At 47.0% G+C, this 25,448-nt stretch overlaps 1 protein-coding gene across 1 annotated transcript in view; it reads right to left on the minus strand.

Annotated features, from left to right (window-relative positions):
* The window catches only part of LOC146808925 (heat shock cognate 71 kDa protein-like), a 70,554-nt gene extending 48,515 nt beyond the window's left edge, over window positions 1-22,039 (minus strand). The window contains exons 1-4 of the mRNA XM_085615727.1: window positions 21,888-22,039; window positions 13,689-13,898; window positions 11,373-11,578; window positions 3,253-3,405 (exon numbers count right to left, since the gene is read on the minus strand). Of these exons, the coding sequence (XP_085471853.1) occupies window positions 3,253-3,405; window positions 11,373-11,578; window positions 13,689-13,893 (564 nt within the window). The 5' untranslated portion in view covers window positions 13,894-13,898; window positions 21,888-22,039. The remainder of the gene's footprint in view (window positions 1-3,252; window positions 3,406-11,372; window positions 11,579-13,688; window positions 13,899-21,887) is intronic.
* Between the last annotated feature and the right edge of the window lie 3,409 nt (window positions 22,040-25,448).

A 25,448-nucleotide genomic window follows, 5' to 3' on the forward strand; every position in this document is an offset into this window, starting at 1 on the left:
GTACAGGGAACGGGTGCTTTAATTCAGAACATTTATAACATGTCTTTCATTAGAAGGACAACCGGTTTTGGTTATATACATATATACATTTCACAATACTGAAGACAAACAAAAAATGTTTAACATTCAAATACAAACTACAATTGTGAAAGGGACCACTCCATCACTCTCCAATCGGCACACAGGGCGGAATTGTCTTTTGTGCATCAATCAAAATATACGTCCTGCCTGTGAACGCTTTTGCTTTTGTCTGGTTTGACAAAGCTGGTTGCAAAAGATTTTATTGTGAACAGACTGTTAGTAGTTAGCGAACACGGAAACTGGCCGGTTTTACCACACAATCCCAACCAGCGTTCACTGGCAGGATGTACATTTTGAAGCACAAAAGACAATTCCGCCATGTATTCTAATTAGAGTGTGAAGGACTGGCCCGTTTCACAATTGTTGTGTTTTTGTATTTGAATGTTAAACATTTTTGTTCGTCTAAACAGTATATATGTAAATACCCAAAAAAGGTTGTCCTTCTAATGAAAGACATGTTAGAAATGTTCATAATTACTTCTAAAAAAGAAAATAAGTGTGAAATAAATCACTTAAGACCACTATATTAGAAAATGTGGCTTTTTTGTTAAATGGAATAATCCAATTAAAGCACCCATACATTGTACTGTTGATTCTACTTTATAAGAGGCCTAGTCTGCTATCTACAGGCCCAACCCCACCTTTTTCTAAAAAAAATTATGTAAGGCAGACATTGAGGTTGTTTAACTGGCTCGGGACATCACCATACAAGAGTCGGGACTCCCATCTCGACGACGGGGAAGGATTCAAGCATGAGAATCTTTTGAAGTTCCAATAATGGAGTAAGAAAATAAGTTACTTACCCATAACTGTAGTTGTCCGGTATTGGAAACTTTCATAGCTTCACATGCTCGAATCATTCCCCGTCGCCGAGATGGGAGTCCCGACTCCCATCTCAACGACGGGGAAGGATTCAAGCACGTGAAGCTATGAAAGTTCCAATACTGGAGTGACCACTGCTTCTAAACTCCATATCTTGTTCCAAATTTAGAAATATACAGGTTTACTTGATGCCGCTTTTTCACTCTGTATTTTAGCAAATGAATTGCTGTGTACCCGGTACACAACGAAAAAACATGGCAGGGTGCAACTCAGTTATTGACTATAGGTACTTCGGGTTCTAGGTGAACCTACAGGCCTCATATAACCCAGCAACCAGAAGGGTCTTGCTGACATAAAGGTATAAGGCTTTCAAAAATCTACCATAGTTAGAAGAAGTTACAGGTGAAAATGTAGGAACAAATGGCTGTTTTTTTTCAACTAAATTTCAATATTTATTTATTTCAACGGTTACTTTCCATTGGAAAACCTTAAAGCTACACAAATGACCCCTTGCTGAATTCAGAATTTGGTCTACTTTTCAGAAATGTAAAGCTTTCCAGCATCCATTATTGGTTTCACAACCATTTCTACCACTAACTGGAAGGAGTTTAAAAGCACAAAAAAATAGGAAAAATAGGCTATGTCCCAGTAAAATGCCAAAACTGTGTGGAAAAGTTTGGTTTTCTAACAAACGTCTGCCTGTTCCTGAAAGCTGGGAAGATGGTGATTTTAGCACCGCAAACCCTCCGTTTATATTATTTGAAATAAAGAAACCATACACTTTCTTCTGCAGCACTTTTATCCCATTTCCCCCCCAAAAAAACCCTACATTTAGCTTTATTATGCCAAATTTCTCAGTCCCCTTGAAGAAAATCCACAAAGATTCCCCAGAATGTAGGAAGAAAAGACGCCAATTTGGCATGGATACCTTATGTGGACAAAGTAATGGGGGCCTAAGCGCAAGCTACCCCAAGTAGTCAAAAAGGGCATGGCACGGGGTAGGGGCGGCCTGGCGGCGAAGGGTTTAAGATTTATCAGGTTGGCCATCGTCAGTGGGATGAGGCAGGTCCAGTGCCTCTGCCCTAGGACCACAACTTCAAAGAGGCTCCATTTCACGCTGATGACCCCATTGGGGAATCAAGGGCCAATTCGGGAGAAAATTCGATCAGTGGCATTATGCAAGCCCACAACCAAGCAAGTACCAGTGTAATGATGTAACAATTTGTCTGCCACCTCATTATTTTCATGTTAAGCAGATTAAAGACACTGTGAGACATCAGAGTCGTACTCAAAAGTAGCAAAAGAGACTCAACCCTACTGAAGTGTTGCTCAGGAGGCAAGGGGACCGGAGAGGAGTTCTGTCAAAAATGGGTTACGCCTTAGTAATTGCACAGTATGGCATGGGAGGGACAGTGACCAAAGTTCTGTAGCTAGAGCAGAAACCGGTCAGAGAACCAGTGCCAATAGAGGAGCCTCTCAAGAGCCAATCGGCAGGAGAGCAGACGCAAAGGCGGGCGCCAGGGGCGAGCAGGGTAACTTGTGCCAGGCCCAAGCGGTCCAGGGCTACGGAGGCTGGGGGCTCTGCTAGGTCAATGTGCAAGAAGATGCACCAGCGGGCACCAGGATGAACTTAGCAGCATCAACTCTTTGAAGGCCTCGACCGGTTGTGAAGTTGAATATGGCCCTGGACCTCGGTGCGCATCGGCTCCAGATTTGACACCAGCGACAGCAGCATCTGATTTCTGAACACTTATTGCAGTTCTCTAAAGAGGGGCTGGAGCCTCTGTATGTTCAAGAGCCGGTTTACTCATGCTAGGCCGCTGTTTAGACTTGTTCCTTGACTTATCTAAGAGGGCACCCTGGACAAGGGCTGGCATCTCGATCTGGGTTGAGAACGGGCTTATTTCCTGTGTTGAGAGCCTGCTCCCTCCCCCCGCCCCTTCACATGGCTTTGAGATGTATTTGTCAGAGGACTAGAAGTCCAAGGGCAGGCGCTGTGCAGCTCCAGAACGACATCTACTTCCAGCGCGCTCTTCAGCCATGCTGCATTCAAGGGCATGTCCACTACGTTACGCAGACAGGAACTCCTTTCCTATGAAAGCACCAGCGCTAGGTAGACCGTGACAATCCAGGAGATACCCAAGTCAGTAGGGTTGGGTCCAAGTCCCAGGCCCGGCATACTTAACATCTGACAAACCCCGACCAGCCTGTTTTCCTCTAGGACAGTCCTCTCTGACCACAGAAACCCAGCATGGTTCATTCAAAGCAAGTGTTTCGACCACTGTTGGACGTGAGCTTCGGCCAGCACACTGGGCATGTGTAAAACGCGCTTTACAACGCGTTCATTACCTTCTTATCGAGCCCGTAGGCGATGGCAGCAGCTGTGGGCTCGTTGATGATCCGCAGCACATTCAGGCCGGAGATGGTGCCCGCGTCCTTGGTGGCTTGGCGCTGGGAGTCGTTGAAGTAGGCTGGCACCGTGATGACCGCATTGTTGATGGGCTGTGGAAAGGGAAAGGGGAGAAGATGGAGTTAGAGGAGCCACTGAGGAGGGCAGCACCCGTGACATGCAGTGTTTGACAAGCAAGTGGGCATTCATTGCTACTCTTGCCTGTAAATGTAAAAATAGACTGCGCCAGAGCATCACACACGGATTCCGGTACTTCACTCTTTACAGCAGCCATTCACTCTTTACAGCAGTCATTCACTCTTTACACAGCAGTCATTCACTCTTTACACAGCAGTCATTCACTCTTTACACAGCAGTCATTCACTCTTTACACAGCAGTCATTCACTCTTTACACAGCAGTCATTCACTCTTTACACAGCAGTCATTCACTCCAGCCGAGTTCAGAACCTTTGCTGGGGTGCAGAACTATGCATCCCAGACACTCGCAGGTACCCCACATTTCACTGCCCTGGCGCCCAAGGACTGGTATTTTGCAGTTTCGGAGTCTGCCCGTTCGGTCTCTGCCTGCATGGGGCACGACGGACACAACAGGGCGGCTGCATGCCGCTGTGTGAGCCCCTGTGAAGACGGGCACCGGCGGGTGCAGGCACGGCTGTGACAAAGCGTCTCATGCCAACGTTGCAGAAATCGCCATCCTGTGTTGGGTACGGGGCTCTGCAACAACCCTCCCCATTGAACCACGCCCAAAGCCTAGCCTGGTCAGAATAAACCTGTTTAACTACACACTTGTTTTAAGAGTAGAACTAGTTCCAACCATCCTCGCTAGGTTACCCCAGGGTTTTATTGCTATGCAAGTATTTCCCAATTCCAAAATAAGATCGAAGCAAGGAGTGGCGATAAAGATGGCACAGAGATGAACAGGTGTGCCAGCCTCAAGAGCAACGAAAGACAACGAGAGACATAGATAAAGAAAAGTGGAGAATATGAAAAGAAAAATAGGAAACAAAAATAAAAAAAATGAAAAACGTGGAGACCAAGCCATGGATAGGAAACACAAATAAAGGAGAAACACAGACTAGGCATAAATTGCACACCATCTCAGCATTAAGCCTGTTACCGACGCTTGCGCAGGAAAACGAATGAGAACACAGCACTGGGCAAATCCTGTAACACTAGGGGCCTAGTAACAGAATGTTAACCCTATACCAGGGCCTATCGGGAGTTGGATAAAAGTAACATTATATAAATGAACATCATGGGCGATACTCCAAGACCTAGAATAAATATATTTAAAAATAAAAATATGAAACATACAACCATTTATGCAAAACAGAATATAGCCATGAGCTGTACGTCATACTCAACTGTACATGGAATGCATTCCCCAAAAATGCTACAAGTGCAAAACGTGGCGTGACGCTGCGGTGCGCGGGGATCACGTGTTCAAGTGACTTGAAAATGGCAGGTTGTGTACACAAAAGCCTAGGACTTCACCAATGCTGCACAATACCATTGTACTCGTGGTGAACATACATTTTCACATGACATTGCGAGTTCACACTATTGCCTCGCGTGTAAACACGGGCCTGCACCTCTCAACAAAGCACTCCTGCAGCAGTCACCGTTGCCCCCCTTTATGAGAACGCTGCACCCCTCAGATGCCACCCCATCATCTCGTATACAGAACGGAAACCATCTACACAAAACTCTCCAACCAGTTACCTGCTGCATAATATCCACTCACATTTGGTGACATTTTATTATGTGACATACATTGTGTGTCCCATCCACCCAAAGTTTCTCATCTCACCTTCACAGAAATATGCTATTCATTTTCACCAGAATAGGACTTTATCAGTTTCTTCTGCTATTCTAGTTCGTCTGCTTATCAGTTTATTCGTATCATTTTTAGGTCGCGATTTCCGAGCGCGCATGCGCTGTCTGTGAGACCTGCTGTAATCAAAACTACAACACTATTCCCGCCTGCTACTTACCATTGGTTCAACTCCTGCGTCCCTCTTCTTTGCTGCCTTCCAAGTCGTTCAAGCAGCCGATATCTCACTTCCATTAAAGGCTGCGGAACACCGGTAAAGTACAGCTTCCTTACACGTGCATTCCTTATCTGTGGCTTGGAGAATTCTTTTTTTAAATATTATTTCCAAAAGACAGCCTGCAGTGGTGTTTCTGGACAGCACCGGTCAAATATCCCAACCTTATAGTTCTGCGTATCGTGCGGTAGCCTGTGTGGTATCAAATTGCCGACCCCCATATGGGGCGCCATAAAGATTGCTAACATATATGGAATTGGATGTATTTTTTGATAAAATCTTATCCGTTTTTATAGAATTTCCCGTTATGATCTCTATATCAGCCACAGCTTGCAAATATGTAGTCAAGCAGGTGGGAGTGTGCGTAGCTGGCAGGCTAACTCTCAGGCAGTAAACTCGATCAATCCCACAGATGGGCACAGTGACATTTCAAGGGTCGCAGGAGACTGCCCCAATACAGCGCACATGATTGGACGGGTACGTCTGCTCCTAAAATCACCATAAAGTCAGATGCCATAAAAGTTAGGCAAACATAGCCAATCAGGGCCTACCACACATAGTGATCACGTCCTCCTCATGCTGGACACCTACACATGTATCCACTGGCCAACGCTGTGCCCACGCGAGGGAGACGGCCCATCTGTGGTAACCAGTAGACAATTGATTTATGACTCCAAAGGGAGCAACTAACATTCCTCAACCAATCGGGTAGTGTACCAGAAACTTTTACAACTTGTCAGATTTTGTATGCAAGAATATTGTTTACAGATTGTAAATTGAGACAGTCCTCAGACCCTGTGGCTGTAACTGTTCTCCCGGCCGTAATGTTTAATTAAACAAACTGTTCCTATTTTGCCACATGTGCCTGTACCTGTTCTCCCGGCCGTAATGTTTAAACAAACTGTTCCTGTTTTGCCAAACACCTCGTTTTCTGTTTAAGGGATTTGTAACACTGCTGTGGTAATCAGACCGTTGCCTGTGCGCAGGTGGAGGAACCGTGACCCCGTATGCCGGAGGGGGCGGCCCCCGGGGCAAAGCAAGAACAGTGGTCTGGTCAAGATAGACAATGGCAGAGGGCAGAAGGAGGCCCCCCGTGGTGCCTTGAACTATGACGGAGGACCAGCGTCAGAATCGTCGCATAATTTTCTAAGCGTCAGAGAAGCATCGAGAACCCCCTCTTGGCCGTAGCACTAGAGGACACCCCGCCGCAGCCCTCCCGAGCCAGTCAAGTGAAAGACTTCCCTGAGGCAGCTCCTGCAGCCTCAGTGCCCACTAGGCAGGTGAGCACAGAGACTGGCGGGTAAGACTGATTACGGGCAGAAGGCCCTGGGGGAAACTTGCTTACCAGAGAGCATTTCAGTGCCGAACACTAGACTTCAAAACACAAGTCGGAGGGAGACTCCTGAGACGGACCATTAGTGGGATAGAACCCGATTGTTGCCTATAGTAAAAGGGAAATCACCGCGAGCTAGAGGGGAGCGGGAGTCAGGGACCCACCTATTCAACACTTGCGCTCGGACCTCAGGAATCTGCATTGTTTATGAACCATCGTATTTTACTTTTTGGTCTTACTTTCATAAAAGCAAGTATTTCACCGGACAATCATTTATTGCTGCCGCTACGTGTGTTTTGAGTTGTGAGCCTGTGTTCACACCCCTGTGTCTACCTCCTGTCACCCCTGGGAAGACATGGACTGCTCGGACCACGATATTACTGAGGATCAAGCGCCGAAGGCGTACCTGGCCCAGACGCTCGGGAAGCACAGCAGGATGGGCCCAGAGACAGCAGCAGTAAAATGCCTGAACCCCACAGCTAGGCCCGGAAACGCCTGCTTGTCCCGTGCCCCTCTGGAGAGGGTTCTGTCAGGTGGTAATGCAACAAGAGGGCAGTGTGGCGTCCTGTGCCAAGAGGATCTGTGTCTCTGGAGTATCGGGGCGTACCCCAATCGAGAGCCACCAGATGGGACCCTTGAACACTAGGGTGAAAAAGCACAGCCAGCAGTGCCAGCTAGACATAGAGTATAGCAGATGCATCCCGAAGTGGAACACAGCAACTTGCATCAGTGGGGGGGGGAGCCCACTTACAACTTTTAGCCACTGCCGCGAACGTGCAGTATGAAAACTTTAACATGCTGGAGTTCCTGCAAAAACTCTTGCTGGAGTAGAGCGCAGACTCCCGTGCACCTTACTGCCCTGAGTTTGGAAGCTCAGGACGGACCGGCCCAATCCATCCTAGTGGTTCAGGATTGCGCCAGCAACGTGTGCGTGGCATTGGAAAGTTCTGGTCGTAAGAGTGTCCCCTGCTCAGTGCTCAGGTTACCCCCCCCCCCCCCCCCCCCCAGGAGGATCTTCCAATGCAGCAGAATGGCAGGGTTCTGCACCCACACCTGCTCAAACGACACCTCCATGCGCGCAGAATGGACGGCGGCGATGGACTGCTTTCGATCTCCCACCCCGAGGTTGTGGACGTCATCCTTCCTGTCAGGCCTTTCAGTACAGTCCATTTATGCCAGACAAATGGACACATTTGTGGCCTGGTTGGAGTCCATCAGGCCCTTTACGAGGCAAGCTGGAGTTCAGTTCTTGCAGCGAGTACCATCAAGGCCAGTCAGCACTTCCTGCATTTGCCAGAACAACAATCCTTGATTAAATCACCTGTTGTGATGTGGATTATTGAAGGTGTATTGCACGTGCCCCCAACCTCATCAAACCTTATGCGAGGCCACAGTTGGACCCACGTTTAGGCTTGACATCTTTTATGCTTCAAGGTGGCCCCACTTCTTGCAATCACTTCAGCGAGTCTTCGTATTTTAGTCAACATCACGTTGCTTTTTGGACATTCAGCTTCACATTCAACGGTGCACGGAATGGGACAAAAAGGTCAGCATTATAAGTGAATTTGGACAAATGTGTTAACATTTCTTTGAAGTTCTCTGAAGTCGTTTGCAAATTTTTTTACCCTGTGCTCACATTATTGTTTCATTTCACTTTTGGAATTCCAAGAAAAAATTAAGATGCGCGGTGCTGTCAATTATTTTTTAATAAGATGCCCTTACCCGGCAAAAACACGGCTGCGCATCGATTGTGATGGCATTTAATAGGGTTGCCCTCAAGCCCCAGTAAAGTTCTTTCGCTTGCGCAATTTACCATTTTAAAGAACTGCGATAAAATGTTTGCATTTTTGGGGGATCTCCCAATTAGATTATTGTACTTAAAGCGGCATGGCGTTGAGGTTTGAAAATCACGGCTCTAGCTTGTAATGCAGTAACCACGTGTGCTAGTTTTTCCCTCATTAAAGGTACCAAAAACATTAGTCGTGTCTGCCCTGGCGGCAATTGATTTATGACTCCAAAGGGAGCAACTAACATTCCTCAACCAATAGGGTAGTATACCAGAAACTTTTACAACTTGTCAGATTTTGTATGCAAGAATATCGTTTACAGATTGTAAATTGAGACAGTCCTCAGACCCTGTGCCTGTACCTGTTCTCCCGGCCGTAATGTTTAAACAAACTGTTCCTGTTTTGCCAAACACCTCGTTTTCTGTTTAAGGGATTCGCAACACTGCTGCGCCGATCAGACCGTTGCCTGTGCGCAGGTGGAGGAACCGTGACCCCGTATGCCGGAGGGGGCGGCCCCCGGGGCAAAGCAAGAACAGTGGTCTGGTCAAGATAGACAATGGCAGAGGGCAGAAGGAGGCCCCCCGTGGTGCCTTGAACTATGACGGAGGACCAGCGTCAGAATCGTCGCATAATTTTCTAAGCGTCAGAGAAGCATCGAGAACCCCCTCTTGGCCGTAGCACTAGAGGACACCCCGCCGCAGCCCTCCCGAGCCAGTCAAGTGAAAGACTTCCCTGAGGCAGCTCCTGCAGCCTCAGTGCCCACTAGGCAGGTGAGCACAGAGACTGGCGGGTAAGACTGATTACGGGCAGAAGGCCCTGGGGGAAACTTGCTTACCAGAGAGCATTTCAGTGCCGAACACTAGACTTTAAAACACAAGTCGGAGGGGGACTCCTGAGACGGACCATTAGTGGGATATAACCCGATTGTTGCCTATAGTAAAAGGGAAATCACCGCGAGCTAGAGGGGAGCGAGAGTCAGGGACCCACCTATTCAACACTAGCGCTCGGACCTCAGGAATCTGCATTGTTTATGAACCATCGTATTTTACTTTTTGCTCTTACTTTCATAAAAGTAAGTATTTCACCAGACAATCATTTATTGCTGCCGCTACGTGTGTTTTGAGTTGTGAGCCTGTGTTCACACCCCTGTGTCTACCTCCTGTCACCCCTGGGAAGACATGGACTGCTCGGACCACGATATTACTGAGGATCAAGCGCCGAAGGCGTACCTGGCCCAGACGCTCGGGAAGCACAGCAGGATGGGCCCAGAGACAGCAGCAGTAAAATGCCTGAACCCCACAGCTAGGCCCGGAAACGCCCGCTTGTCCCGTGTCCCTCTGAAGAGGGTTCAGTCAGGTGGTAATGCAACAAGAGGGCAGTGTGGCGTCCTGTGCCAAGAGGATCTGTGTCTCTGGAGTATCGGGGCGTACCCCAATCGTGAGCCACCAGATGGGATCCTTGAACACTAGGGTGAAGAAGCACAGTTAGACATAGAGTATAGCAGATGCATCCCGAAGTGGAACACAGCAACTTGCATCAGTGGGGGGGGAGCCCACTTACAACTTTTAGCCACTGCCGCGAACGTGCAGTATGAAAACTTTAACATGCTGGAGTTCCTGCAAAAACTCTTGCTGGAGTAGAGCGCAGACTCCCGTGCACCTTACTGCCCCGAGTTTGGAAGCTCAGGACGGACCGGCCCAATCCATCCTAGTGGTTCAGGATGGCGCCAGCAACGTGTGCGTGGCATTGGAAAGTTCTGGTCGTAAGAGTGTCCCCTGCTCAGTGCTCAGGTTACCCCCCCCCCCCCCCCCCCCCCAGGAGGATCTTCCAATGCAGCAGAATGGCAGGGTTCTGCACCCAAACCTGCTCAAACGACACCTCCATGCGCGCAGAATGGACGGCGGCGATGGACTGCTTTCGATCTCCCACCCGAGGTTGTGTACGTCATCCTTCCGGTTAGGGCTTTCAGTGCACGGTCCATTTATGCCAGACACATGGACACATTTGTGGCCTGGTTGGAGTCCATCAGGCCCTTTACGAGGCAAGCTGGAGTTCAGTTCTTGCAGCGAGTACCATCAAGGCCAGTCAGCACTTTCTGCATTTGCCAGAACAAGCATCCTTGTTTAAATCACCTGTTGTGATGTGGATTATTGAAGGTGTATTGCACGTGTCCCCAACCTCATCAAACCTTATGCGAGGCCACAGTTGGACCCAAGCTTAGGCCTGACATCTTTTATGCTTCAAGGTAGCCCCACTTCTTGAGTCTTCGTATTTTAGTCAACATCACGTTGCTTTTTGGACATTCAGCTTCACATTCAACGGTGCACGGAATGGGACAAAAAGGTCCGCATTACAAGTGAATTTGGCCAAATGTGTTAACATTTCTTTGAAGTTCTCTGAAGTCGCTTGCACATTTTTTTACCCTGTGCTCACATTGTTTCATTTCACTTTTGGAATTCCAAGAAAAAATTAAGATGCGCGGTGCTGTCAATTTTTTTAATAAGATGCCCTTACCCGGCAAAAGCACGACTGCGCATCGATCGTGATGGCATTTAATAGGGTTGCCCTCAAGCCCCAGTAAAGTTCTTTCGCTTGCGCAATTTACCATTTTAAAGAACTGCGATAAAATGTTTGCATTTTGGGAGGGGGGGTCTCCCAATTAGATTATTGTACTTAAAGCGGCATGGCGTTGAGGTTTGAAAATCACGGCTCTAGCTTGTAATGCAGTAACCACGTGTGCTAGTTTTTCCCTCATTAAAGGTACCAAAAACGTGAGTCGTGTCTGCCCTGGCGGCAGGCACCCTTCATTCCAGCACAGGCAGCCCAATCACAGCCGCACTTCACCCTCACTCCAGCGATGCCTTCAGCCCGGAGGCTGCCTCGCACTCACCTTGCCCAGGTAGGCCTCCGCAATCTCCTTCATCTTGACGAGGACCATCGAGGAGATCTCCTCCGCATAGAAACTCTTGGGCTCACCTTTGTACTCCACCTGAACCTTTGGGCGCCCGCTGTCGTTGATCACCTGGAAGGGCCAGTGTTTCATGTCGGAGTGCACGATTGGGTCGTCGTAGCGCCTGCCGATCAGCCGCTTGGCATCTGGAAAAAAGGGTACATGGCACTGCTTGAAATGGAAACATAGACGTGCACATACTATGCACAAGAGTACCTGCTTGTGTCTGAGAAGTGCCGGGACTCTCCAATAAAAAGTATTATGTCACTCTTGAGAAGTGCCGGTACTCTCCCTCTCAAAATAATTAAGTGCTGGTACTCCGTACAGGACAGAACCGGCCCATTCAAAGCACTTATACAAGGTACCAACTGTGGAAATTCCTCCTTAGGTCCAAGCATGAACTTATAATTAAATAAATAGGAAATAGGGAAAATTGAAAGGACTACGAAAAAATAAAATAAACTGGTTTAACGTTACCGGACATTCGTTTAATAACAACGGGAATTAATAAAATCCTTAGGAGGAGGAGCCCTCACTCATGCGGATCTTTACCCAATACTGGAAACTATCAACCGGAAATGCAAGTGTGGACTGAACCTTGAGCAAAAAATTAAGTATATAAAATGAAAAAAATAAATATCTAACTGCACTGGGAAGGCAACTCCGTGGTATTATTATAAGCACTATAATACCAATGAATTGTATTGTATTAAAATTGCATTTACATAGCGCTTACTACCCCTAACGAGGCGCCAAAGCGCTTTTACAGCGAGTAGCACGCTACTCCGGAACCCATAAAGGATTAGTGGTGAATTAGTATAGTGAAATATGAAAGTAATGAGTGGTGGATATTAGTCAGTTATTTGGATTTTGAAGGATAGCAGAGGGGTGTAAGAAGGAAAGGTTTGCATTTATACAGCGCTTGCTACCCCTATGAGGTCTTGAAGTACTTTTTTCGGCGAATAGCACGCTACTCTAGAACCCATAAAGGATTAGTGGTGAATTAGTACAGTGAAATATGACATTTGAGAAGTGGACGTTAGTCTGTTATTTCGATTGAAAAGGATAGAGGGGGGATAGAAGAGTGAAGGATTTAGACTTTATTTTTTATGGATCGGGGTGAAAAAGTTGCAATGCTAAAGTGAGAAAATAAAATTCTAAAATGCATACTTAGAATGAGAAAGCGAAAAGTGATAATAAAGAAGTTTGGGAAAAACACAACAAGCCTGACTTTTTAAGCATATGGTTGTTGGTCTGCAGTTTAGTCTAATTACTATTACTTACGTTACTTGACACGTTTTAACACTGAAAACTCATTATCGCTAATGTTTTTTCATGAATGTATGTAATTTACATTTCTCACTTTGTTTTGCTTTTGTCATACTCATCATTTCAAACTTTTCACTTAATGTTAAAATGATCATACACAACAAATTAAATGCCTAACAGATTTCCACCCGGGGGTAACAAGGGAAGTTCTCAAATTATCAAGAGTCCACCTGTACTGACAGTGTCCTTCAGGGCAGTTTCTAGGTGTTTTGCCGCCCTAGGCGAGAATTGAAAAATGCGGCCCCCTCCCTTTTACTACCATCACTCTCTCACCCGGTCATCCAGGGTAGAAGAATTAATGCATTAGATATACAAAAACTCATGTTTTTTTCCGCCCTCCCCCTTTTGCCGCCCTAGGCGGTAGCCTAGTCTTGCCTAATGGTAGCAATGGCCCTGGTGTCCTTGGAACTGCTACGGACCACCATCTACAAATCACGCAGAGACCAACAGGCACCGAGACTGCCATTTTAATTCAACACCTGCAGGTACCTTCAAGCAATCAAAAAGTCATAACTGAATTACCACCTTGTCACAAGAGCTTCAACGTGCCCCTTGCATAAACTCGCAGCACCCGTGAGGCATGCCGCTGGGTAAATCCCCAATTACCCAATGTATGAAAACTACCTGGAACTATCTTGGTTAATAAGAAACTATAACAATAAAGAGCGGAAGGACCTTATCACATTTTCTCACTGGTCCAGATGAAGCCACCTACCAGCAAGAAAGCGGGTTTCTGCCCGAAAGAGCAGTGGCCTGGTGCATTTATTCTACTGCTATTTCCTCTCGGGGGCCCCAGCTGACCATTTAATGTTTTGTTTCCCTAAAGACTGGTCTTCGTGTTCAAAAGCCTTCCCACAAGGGTAGGTACACAGTGATGGTCACGGCTCCTCGTGTAGCACTTACCACGGCTCCTCGTGTAGTACTTACCGAAGACCGTGTTGGTAGGGTTCATCGCCACCTGGTTCTTGGCCGCGTCTCCGATGAGCCGCTCTGTGTCGGTGAAGGCCACATAGCTGGGGGTGGTCCGGTTGCCCTGGTCGTTGGCGATGATCTCCACTTTGCCATGCTGGAAGACTCCTACGCAGGAGTAGGTGGTGCCAAGGTCAATGCCCACTGCTGGACCCTTCGACATGTTGCCTAAAAGACATCGACCAGATACAAGTAAGAAAGCGCCGCATCCGGCTCACTAACCGCAGAAAGTAAGACAACTTGCGCTTTTTTCATGGGTCACATGGCCCTTGGGATTTTTATAGCCCAAACTCTCCCCCGGGTGTGAGTATTGTACACAAGACCGGTATTGGGCAACATTAAACAGGGATAGGTGTCCGGGTTACAGAGGACGTGCAGGTTGATAATGTGTCTCTAGGCAAGGGGCTGGTTGTCAATAGAGATGCATGCTGCAGAATGTGATCAAACAGCGAACTCTGAGGGCTGGTTACAAGAGGCACTCGAGTAAGAATACAAGTCTGGTTTAGTGTTGCCTTGTTCAGGGATTTGCCTATCCTGCAAGTCAGGAACGGGCTGTGTAACTAGGCCCTGGAGTTATTGCTAAGCTTTGGAGTCTCACTTTTTACACTAAATTCCTGAAAGAAGGCAACGGCGAGTATAACACTGCAGCCTGACGTCAGCTTTTAGCGCTAGAGAACGGAAGAATGCGGACAACCAGAAAGTGAGGGGGATTCTTTAGCGCGCAAATGGGTGAAAGGACGCACTGAGCTCTGAAGTGCGAAAGCGCAGAATTAACCCGGATTTCGCCGAACCCCGCAAAAACGAATTCCACTAATTTTCACAGCCCTGATTAGTGTAACACCAGCATCAAGATAAAGGGTACGTTGGTCGATATGGGGCTTAGCCATCTGTGGGAGGACCCAGTAAGTAGCTTGTTCCCATCAAAAAAAGATTACAAGGAAGCATGCTGGAATATGGTTAACATCAAGTCGGTGTCACACATACAAAACACCTTTCTTACTGGTATCTTTCTGGAGCACAAGTTTGAAACAAGGTTTGAAGTATATTGGAACTTTATTACTAGACCATGTGACAGGAAATTGTACCATCAATTTAGAGTAGGCTCACTCCCCATAAAAACCTTTACGTTAAAATGGCAAAATGCAAAGGATAACAAATGTCCCTCATGTTAAACGATGGATGAGTCTATAATGCATATATTTACAAGAAAAAGATCCCACAGCCGACTAATGTTGAGCAGATCAATACTTTAGTCCCATAAATCAAAAAAGCCCTGTGCCAAACGTCTCCAAGACCTGCTGCGGAAAGGTCTTACTGGAAAATCCAGGGATAAACTCTTGAAGAAAAGTGGAGGCGGCACCAGGAATGAAGTTACATATCCAAAAAGGCCATCTTATTTCAAGAAAATCCTTTATTCCTTATTCATCTTCATATAACAGTAGATATACACAGGACAACAGCCAACACGTTTCGTTCCAGTGGATGGAACTTCATCAGGGCATGCCTGTAGACGGCGGGTATGGTATATTGGAATAGAAGTGTCAATCGTAACGCTACACCGAGTAATCATTGCTGAATTTATATTCACACGTTTTGTGTTTTACATCTCTACAATTTTATGCCCTGAGTTGGCTGTTGTCCTGTGTATATCTACTGTTATATGAAGATGAATAAGGAATAAAGGATTTCCTTGAAATAAGATGGCCTTTTTGGATATGTAACTTCATTCCTGGTGCCGCCTCCACTTCTATAATGCATATATTGTTGGTACGGCCAGCACACAAATGCCCCTGAGACAAATGGTTAAAGCCAATTTGCTCCAATCTTGGCAAAAGATAAAGCATAATTGTACTCCGCATTTTGAAAACAAATTTGCAGGAAGATATAGTAATAGCAATGGCTATGTTTCTGAGCTGGATGTGGGACATTCGAAGGAACAACATGAAGAAACTAGGTGTCACGAAAGTAAACCCGGTTTGTGATCATTTTAATTGATTATATTTACTGTTAATTGGGGAGGTTTGGAGCTGTATTAAACTCGAGTATTATTGGCACTCTAGGTCGGTTCTTACTAGCTGTCGAGATTATGAAAAACTGTATATCCAAGGCTGCATAATTTATATTAGGGGTTACAAGTACAATATCATGAAATGTCAATCGCTTTTTAAATATTTTTAACATTTTAAGATCTTTTAACCTAATCCTTTTACCATTTGTAATATTACAGCATGTATTAGTGGAAATTAATGTTTTGTATTGTATTGTTTTAATGTGTCTTTAGTGATTGAAATATCGAAATAAAGACTACTTTGACTAACACCAGCATCAAGTGCGCACCGAGGATTTAGCGAGCCATTGGACAATGACTGCATCTGTGACCATCTCAGCTACGTAGCCAAGAAACAACGCTGTCAGTAAACCTTTTCCAAGAATGTATTGCCCCCAATTCCCCCTCCAACAGCTCTATATATAAGCTTGACAAGGAAACAGGTCTGGTGGTTACAGTATCTGCAACATATCATAAACAATGAGGTAGGACTAGAGACAGTCTAACCTTAATCAGGAGTCTAGGACTGGCAGAAAGAACTTGTGCCAGGACAGTCTCTACAATGATCTGGATTCTCCTCCAAAGCACTGCCTTCAGAGTGGTCTGGAGCCAAACCCCATAGCCTCATCTAGAGAACAATGCTGCACGTGGCCCTTTATTTTTACCTGCCTCATCTGTGCATCCCTGTAGTATGCGCTTAAACTTCCTTTATTAACATTTCCACAACCCCGACCCTCACCCCTCCCAGATCCCCACTACTAAACAACAATGTCCACCAAACGGGTAACTGGTGCACCTTGGAAGACTGACAGCCAGCTTGCCACATTTCTCTCTGGAAATGATCTTTCACAACTCTAAACCAACACACTCCAGAGGCTTCACGCTTGACCCATCTCCAACTATGACCTGCTCACAGTAGATGACCCTATAACCACAGACTGGCCAAACCCATTCCCTTATCCCAATCCCACTTCACCCCTCTCAAGTTGCAATCCTGGACCAACCAAAAAGGGCAACTACCTGGTTTCGCAATATAAAGAACAAAGACCTCAATACTCTCAGCAACACCGCTAGGAATCAGCCCCAACTCCGACATCAACAACCTGACCCCTCACAGTCTCACCCATGTATCTGTCTTGATAGACAATGCAGCTTCACTACAAGGCAAGAAAAGCCCCACACCCTCTGCCCACTGGCGCAACAAGTCCCTCTGATGATGAAAGGAAAGAGCTAAGAACCCTGGAAAAGAAATGGAAACAGTCACCCTCCGTCATTAATCTTTCACACCACAGATACTCAAGATAACATTACCAAAGCCCATCTCCAGAGAAAAATAAACTCACTTTAAAACCCCAGTCGACTCTGCCAAGAAAGAACCCAAGAAACTCTTTGACCTAATCAAAACCAACCAGCAATGCCCCTCGCCATTCTCAAGCATCAAATCCGACATCCCACCCAAGAAAGCACAAAAATATGTACAAATCTTCAACGCAAAATTCAAATAGCTCCTTGATCATGATACACATTGAACCCCACAAGAGATGTGCAAATTCAAAGGCGCTTGGTACGTTTTGAAATCATCACTGAAGATGCCCTCCTCAAGAACATTTTGATAGCGGAACATTTGAACCACCCTAGCCCTATCCCAAGCAACATTGCAACAGACCTATCTACCCACACGCTCCCCCCTAATGGACAAAGCTTTTTAACTTCTTTCTTAGCCAAGGATCCTTTCCTGATGCCCTCATACCCTAGCCCTATCCTCTGCTGATCGAACCTTAACTTTCCGACCAAAATCACTGAAAGGTGTGTAGCTGAGCAACTCACACACCACATCAAGGACAACAATCTTCTTGACGAATTCCAATCCTGCTTCAGTCAAGACTGCAGCACCGAAACAGCACTGCTACAGGTTATCTACGATGCCCTTTAGTCCTGTTCTCAGGCAGCTCCTGCCTCCTGATCCTCCTGGGCCTTTCTGCAGCCTTTGATACTGTAAACCACCACACACTTAACACACTAAAACAAAAGAGTGGGAACTGAAGACGCAGGATTTAAATGGTTTGAATCTTACCTTGCAGGGAGATCTCAGATGTTACATTGAAAACTGTCCCACCAAGTGCCGTAGTTCAAAGTATCCGTCCAGCCTCTATCCTTACTCCAATCCCCATTTAATCTTTACATTGAACCGCTAAGTGCCCTACTAAAAAAAAAACCTGGCTCCTTTTTCACCTCTATGCTGACAACACCCTACTTTACCTCAAGGTATCGCACGCACACATCTCACTTCTCTCCACCACCCTTAACTACATCCAAGAATGGACGGTCTCATCACCTAAAATTGAATCCCTCTAAAACTGAATTCCTTCTTACCTCTACATTAAACTCTCCACCTCCTATTTAATCTTGGATGGATAATCTGAGCATTCTTAACAGTAAACCTACCATCCTTGACAGTGCCAAATCCCTAGGGATCATCCTGGGCAAAAGACAAACTCTAATCACAAAGCAACACCATGGTCAAGAATGCGCCCTTCAACCGAGACCTCACTGGGGGATCTGACGTACATTCCCGATCAAGACCTGAGAAGTCTTGTCCAAACTTTGGTACTCTCAGTTCTCTACTTGCAAGCCACCTAAAGTCCCACACCTATCTCCTTTAAAATCCATCCTCTAATTGGCTACGCAGTTAATCCCCGGACCAAAAGAACTCCCTTTTGTTCACAACTCTCCGCTGGCTTCCTACTGAAACTAGGACCATACATAAGACTGCTTGCATCACCCATAAAGCCATTCACACCTCCCCCCCTCACTTCTAACAAGCTCAAGTTATCAGGTGGCTGGGCACTCTTGAAATGCTGGGGATCTGCTGCTCGATCCCCCAACTTTCAAAAGGGAGAGGCGTATGGCAGGAGTGCGATGCAACTAGAATCTAGAACTCGCTACCTCCAAGCCCTCGCACCCGCACCTCTTTCTCAGCTTCAAAACAGACCTCAAAACTCTTCTCTGCCGAAGACATTTTCCCCAATCACACTCCTCGCCAAGCTCCCCGCCAGGTATATGCCCTCGGATTTAATGGCAGGACGCTCATACAGAACACTCCTGAGAGTCATGATTTGGTAACTTAACTTGTAAGTAACTCCTGTAATACGTATGTGTGTAACTTGAGTCGCTTTACCAAATATGTAACCTGTAATGAATATGTAACTTGTAAATATGTATCTCTTACCCCGAGTACCCGTAGGAGCCTTACGCATTGCCGTTACTCTTAATCTCTTATGTTACGTTCTTCTCTCTATTGTAAAGCGCTCTGGGTAATGTCCGAGCTTTTTAAAATCGCATAAATAACCATTACTTCCAATCCTACCAAGCAAGGGCTGTCTGCATCTGCACTGATCCTTGCTGTGTTTTCCTACGGCGGAGACACTATAGCGGCTAGAGTCGGTGTGCAGCGCAGTGGCCCCAGCCGCGTGCACGCGGGGTGGGGGTTCTGCTCGGATTGAAAGCGCCTCGCATGGCCCGGGGCCACTTGGCAGCCGTGACTCCTTCGGGAAGCTTCTGCGGTGGGAGGAGCGCCCGTCCCGTGGCAGGGTCGCTTTGGTTGACTCCCCCAGCCGGGGAAGTATTAATAAACTAATGCAGAAGTGGGTGGGACGTGCGAAATAGAAAGAAGTCTGGTGTTTTTCCTTCATGGACCCCTCTCTACCCGCCACAGGGTACCCGAGGCTTGTGTGACAGCTTCAGCTTGCACCTCCGCGTCCTGCACACCTTCACCGTCGGTACTGGCTGCACATTTCACCAGAGGGTGGGCTGGGCGCCTCAGTCTGCAAGGGAGGGCTCGGGGGCCCCGCCCCTAAAAAAGGGAATATTTACTTACTCTGGTGCTGCCATAGCGCTTCATCAATCAGGCGCGTACTAAGGCGTCTTCGGGGAGGATCCGGGGTGATGCAGGCTGCAGACAGCCCTCCCAGGGCGGACTTCGAGCCGTCAGTCGCGTCTCCTGGTATAGACTTTCTTTACCCTTCGGGTCCATACTCCAGCGCCTTCTGGAAGGATCCACCGGGGATGCAGGTTGCAGACGCCACTCTGGGGAGACTTTAATCAGAGCCGTCACCTGCCTGGCCAGCCCCTAATGGTGTTAATTAACTCCGATACTGGCTGGTATAGTGCCTTATCACACGGGTACATAATCGAGCGCTTTCTAGAAAGATCCACCGGGGATGCAGGCTGAAGACGCCGCCCCGGGAGACCTCCACGGACCGCAGTTACGAGGGTACTCTCCTGCGGTACTCACTTCACCCGGTATTTGTCTAGCGCTTCGGGTGCACAACCAAGCGCCTTCTGGAAAGATCCGAGGCGCGCGGGGGCAGCGTGCACCAGCCTCTCCAACTTCTGGAAGTGTACGCCGCTGGGACCCCCGAAGAATCCGCGGCCAGATGGGGGCGAGGGGGCATCGAGCAGCATCAACTGCCCGACACACCAGCAACCCGAGGGGCACGCCCACCCTTTCATAGTGCTTGATGCCAGTATCGCCCCTACGCAGCGCCCTCTCTCACATGCAAGCCTTGCTCTTTTTTCTGAGCCAAGAAGTTGTCCCTCCGCCCCCTCTTGAAATACTTCAGCCTGCATGCTCTGCCTCCCCCGAGGGGGCCGAAATCCTATGTCGTCCAAGTGTGCCGGCCCGTTACGACACATCTCGGTTCTGGAAGGTTCCAGAGAGCAGACAGCGCTCGGTGCACGCGCCCTGGTGCAAGCTGTGCACCCCAAACTGCAGCCTCCTGTGCACCCCCGCAGCCATGACCGTGACAGCACCCCCGCGAAGCAACACCAGAGGATGAGAGAAATGAACTGAGGGGAGCATCCTTCACACGCCGGGTGACAGCTCTTCGGGCAGGGGCTGCCGCCATGATCCCGACACGGGTGCCATCCATATTATAGCTCAGAGGGCCGGGCGCCTGCTGCAGAGGTGCGCACCCGATGACAACCCCATCCCAGCTGTTTCACGCCCGTTACACCGGAGATCAGTGCCTAACCGCCGGTCCCACGGGCAATGAAGGTAGCTCAGCTGTTTAAGCGCCTGCTGCATGGATCCCTACACTGCAAACCCTGTGCACCAGTCACGTGTGTAACTTGTTTCAAGAAGGTTCTGTGACCCCCCCCCCGTCACAATAGACTCCAGTCCCAATGAGACAGTAGTGTAATCGGTTATACCACGTGATTGTGAATAATTTCCAGACAATATTTCCAGCTGAAAAGCAACCTGCGAGCTCTCTGCACAACATACACGTCACATGCTGCAATCCCACAGGTTGTGGGTTTCTGTACCAGAGGAACGACATTCCAATGCAAGCGACAGTTCAGTTGGTTAAAACACATGCTGCAGAAGATGTCACTCAACCCCCGTTAAAATCTCACAAGTTAGCGAGCGTACTCCTGGGACTCGTGCAGTCTGCAGCTAACATAAGGCCTGCAGCACTGCGGGTCATCGCACCTGCTGCAGGCAAGAGTGATCGCCTGTTTAAAAGCACTGATTGGCTAAATGTTGCACTTTATGTGAAGACGGTGACGGGTCCTACACCCATATGGCCAACAGTCCTGCTGCATATGCAGGTGAATAACCTACGGGTGCAGGCTGCAAAGCCAGTGCAAGTGCTCAGCGGGTGAATGCACCTGCTGAACTAACTTGGTCTGCAGGGCAGCATGCTCTAAATACAGAAAAAGGCTCCAATTTATTAAATTTATCTGTATTCGTCAAGCTACAACAAGGCAGGTTAGTGGATTAATGTTCCAGTTGTAGTGGTCTATTAAACAGCAGTTTATAAATCACACAATCCCCCACATTCAACGCCCCAATGCAGGTGTTTACAGCCCATTAAGCAAGAAACTCATATATACTTTTCTATACACAAAACAACTTCTATTCTCTTTTCTTTTCTGTATTATTAGCATTTTTTTCTAAAGGCAACGACAATATGATTAGGACCGGACTATGTTTAAAACTTAAGAGTGAGCCCAAAAGCTCCCAGAAAGGATTTGAACGCAGAAGAGGAGCTAAGAGCATCCCACCAGCTATGGGAGCATAGCACACACCCTTCCCCTACATACGCTACCTGTCTGATGGCTCTGTGTTCGGAGCACACTCGGGAGATTGGTCCGGGCTCTAGCACCGCTGCAGCTGATGTGGGGAGCAACTAGCAAGCACCGGGCGGGCAGAGCCTAAAGAAGCTTCTAGATTCAGTACTGAGCCTCGTGCACCCGCCCACCGTCCAATCACACACGGCTGCCGTCAACTAGGGCGCGTCCTCCTCTATAACGACCCAATCAAAAAACACCCTGCACACCGGTTGACCAACGAGGCGGTCCCCAGGACTGCCAGTCACTGTAAGCCCCGCCCACCGGGAGCCGTGCCAGGGCTGCCTGCCGCTGACAGGGAGTGTGCAGGCGGGTGAGGGGAGAGGCGGGAGCTGCTACATTTTTTCCACCCGCCCTTTCTGGATCTTTCTGTCCGTGACGCAACCGCTAATTTTACTCAATGAGGGGGACCTAATTTAGATTCAAATGTCAGGAGCCGGGGTGAGCTGGGGTGCACGTTCGGCTCAATAGAAAGTTTAAACTGGGATCCTTCTGTACAATGCTATTTTTTTCCTATTTACCACTGTTTACTTTTCATACACTTTTCGTGCATGCCAACATTTTAGAAGAGGAAAGTGAGAGATTTGAAACAAGCATTGGTAAAGCATTTGGTTTTGCCTATGTGAATAATAAGCTGGTTGTTGTTGTAAGCTGAAGCATGGTGAATAGTTCTGCAATATAAATTACTGAAAGTCTGAGAAGTGTTATGATTTTTTTATTTTTTGGGGGGAAAGGCAATATATTGTGCTGTTACTTTAAAGTGGAAAGATTAGTAAAATGGGTTTGTACTGTGATAAAAACGTATTTGATAAAATATATTTAAAAAAAGCGAGATTTACACATGGAAGAGAAGTGAGGCGAAGTGCGCTGCATGGACTCACAGCACTATAATGACTAATGCTACAGGTCCCCATGGGGTAGGGTGACCAGACGTCCCCGTTTTCCCAGGACGGTCCCCGTTTTTGGAGAAGTGTCCCGACACTTTTCTCCAAGAGACTCAAATGTCCCTGTTTTCAAACAGTGTCCAGGTTAAACACAGAAATGTCCCTGTTTTTCATTGTACCGGCTGAGCATGCACGCGCATGCTCTCTTTGGACTGTTTACAGCATGTGTTGTCACTGTAGCAAGAAGGGAAATCCTTTGAAGAGAGACATTTTACACGCAGCGCCACCTACGTCATCGTACCAGCCAAAGTTTCTACTTTGGATAAAACAATATTTCTTCGCCCTGTAGTTTGTATTCATAGCCATACAACCTTTTCATTAGCCCTTATGCATACCGGGCAAGGATTAATGCATTGCTCATTGCATGTTTTATTCCTAACCAATTGATGCATGCTCTGTGTTCTCCATATCAAAGCTATGACTTGACCTTTTGACTGACCTTTCAGATCACGGCATTGTAGTCATTTTTCTATGTCTATGACAGCTGTCAAATAGTCCTACTTTTATGTCGATGATTACTGCAAACCACAGTCCTACTTCTATGTCTATGACCTGTCCCCGTTTTTTGTTTTGAAAATCTGGTCACCCTACCATGAGGGGCGGGGCCCCCTCCCCCCTCCCCACAAAAGGACAGCTACCCTCCTCTTATGGGAAGAAAACACGGCAATTTCAGCTTCCCATCTATCTAAAGCAGAAAGAATGAAAAAGTGAAGACCATTATGTAGTGCCCCCATGTGAACTGAATCACATCCAGTCACTTTCTACTACTTTGAAAGAAACTGGACTGCACACTGCTTCCCTATAAAAAGAGCCAAGTCTGCAGGCGGATGAACAGACAGCATCTGTATCATAGTGCTTTGAAGTGAATCACCTTTAAGTGCTTCATGCCTAACAGAAGTAAACAAGCATTGGCATAGCCAATAGGTCTCGCTTTTGGGACCTTATAAGTGTTTAGTTTGCAACTGTTGCATGGCTAAACACTTATAAGGTCCCAAAGGCGAGACCTATTGGCTATGCCAATGCTTGTTTTTAAGCTAGGGAACATCTAGGGGAGAGGAGTTGGCGTAACGGCTAGGGCGCTCGACCTCGGAACTGGGTTCGAGTCTCGGTAATGACGCTGAACATCCTGTGATTCTGGGCAAATCATTTAAATGTGTGTCCTCATGTAACATAACTGGTGCTATGTAAAGCGCTCTGATACCTGATTGGATTCGGGTCAAGTGCGTTATATAAAACTCTGCAAAAATCTAAAATATATCACAACTATACGGGAAAGATATTTCCACTGTAACGCCCCATAGGGAATTATTTTTGGACGGAATTGATACTTGGTTGAGTTCCAACGCCTTATCATGATGGGCTGGACTGGCTCCGCACAGAGGTGAGCGCATGTTCCCATGTGCATGTGTAAAGTGAATTAATTAAACCTCACATCTCTTTGTTTAGTTTAGTGCATTGTTGTAGGGCTCTCAGAGAGAGGCAAGCCCTGCTCACTGTTTCTGAGCTGAAATGTCTGAAAATCAGTGCCTAATTCAGAAATATCGTCTTAAATGAATCCTCTGCAGGCACAGAAAACAGGCGCTGGGTTCTACCAAATACAGCCCCTGATTTATGTCATTGTGAAAGTTGTTTTCGTTTCCCCCGTCTCTGCCTCCTTTGTATTCTAACCAGGAATGGAATAACTTTTCATCTGCAGTGTTTGGTTGTTATGAAACCTCTTGGTGTTTTTGGTTTGCTTTTGTGAATGTAAATGGGAATTGCAGCCTGTGAGAAACATGTCGCTCAAATTTAGTTTCCTAAAGTTGTCAAATATTTATAAACAGATGCGCGGCCTAGTAAATATCAGCAAATAAATCATTTTAGAGTGAGCAAGAGTTATAAATAGGTAGGAGGAAAGACTTAAGTTTTCTAATTTCATTTACTCATTTTCTGAAGGCAAGTTTGTCATGGGTGTGTGAGGTTGTCAGTTTTTGCCCATAACGTTTTATTCCATGTTTTATATCTCTGATTTATCTTTATTTACCAGCTGTCTGGAAAAAAAAGCACCCTTTAGAGAGAGCAAGTGCTAAGTAAACAAAGGCACAGATAGGGAGAGTCCTACAAGCCCTGTTTCCAAATTCAGCAGTAATGCGCCGAACTACATGCTTCAGTGAGCTCTTATCGGAGATGCTGTGTTTAGGTAGAATTTGAAGTCAGCACTTTAAACATAGGCGTGCATCAGTGGTCTTTGCTGCCTTGATCTCAGCAGTAGCATCCGAACTGTTATTATAGTGAAGTATTCGGCTTCTAAAGGATGCAGTGATTGTGTGATTCAGTGAATGTGGTGCAGCCTGGCGGATTAGGGCCACATGTATCTAACAAGCAGGAAGTGGGATAAGGGAGGGGGTGGCAAATGGTGATCATTTCGCGGCCGCTTTGATGTTCTCAGTGGCCGCGCGGCTCACTGAGAACATCAAAGCGGCTGCGAAATGATCACGCAGGCTGCCAAATGGTGCGCGCACCCGGCGCACATGCACTGTAGTTGGCGGCCTGGAAGCACTGGTTTGCACTTCCAAATCCCCCTTTTACAAAAGCTCTTGCGAGAGCAGCGCTAAA

The sequence above is a fragment of the Triturus cristatus genome, chromosome 7 (assembly GCF_964204655.1).
Source record: "Triturus cristatus chromosome 7, aTriCri1.1, whole genome shotgun sequence".
NCBI classification, from domain to species: domain Eukaryota; kingdom Metazoa; phylum Chordata; class Amphibia; order Caudata; family Salamandridae; genus Triturus; species Triturus cristatus.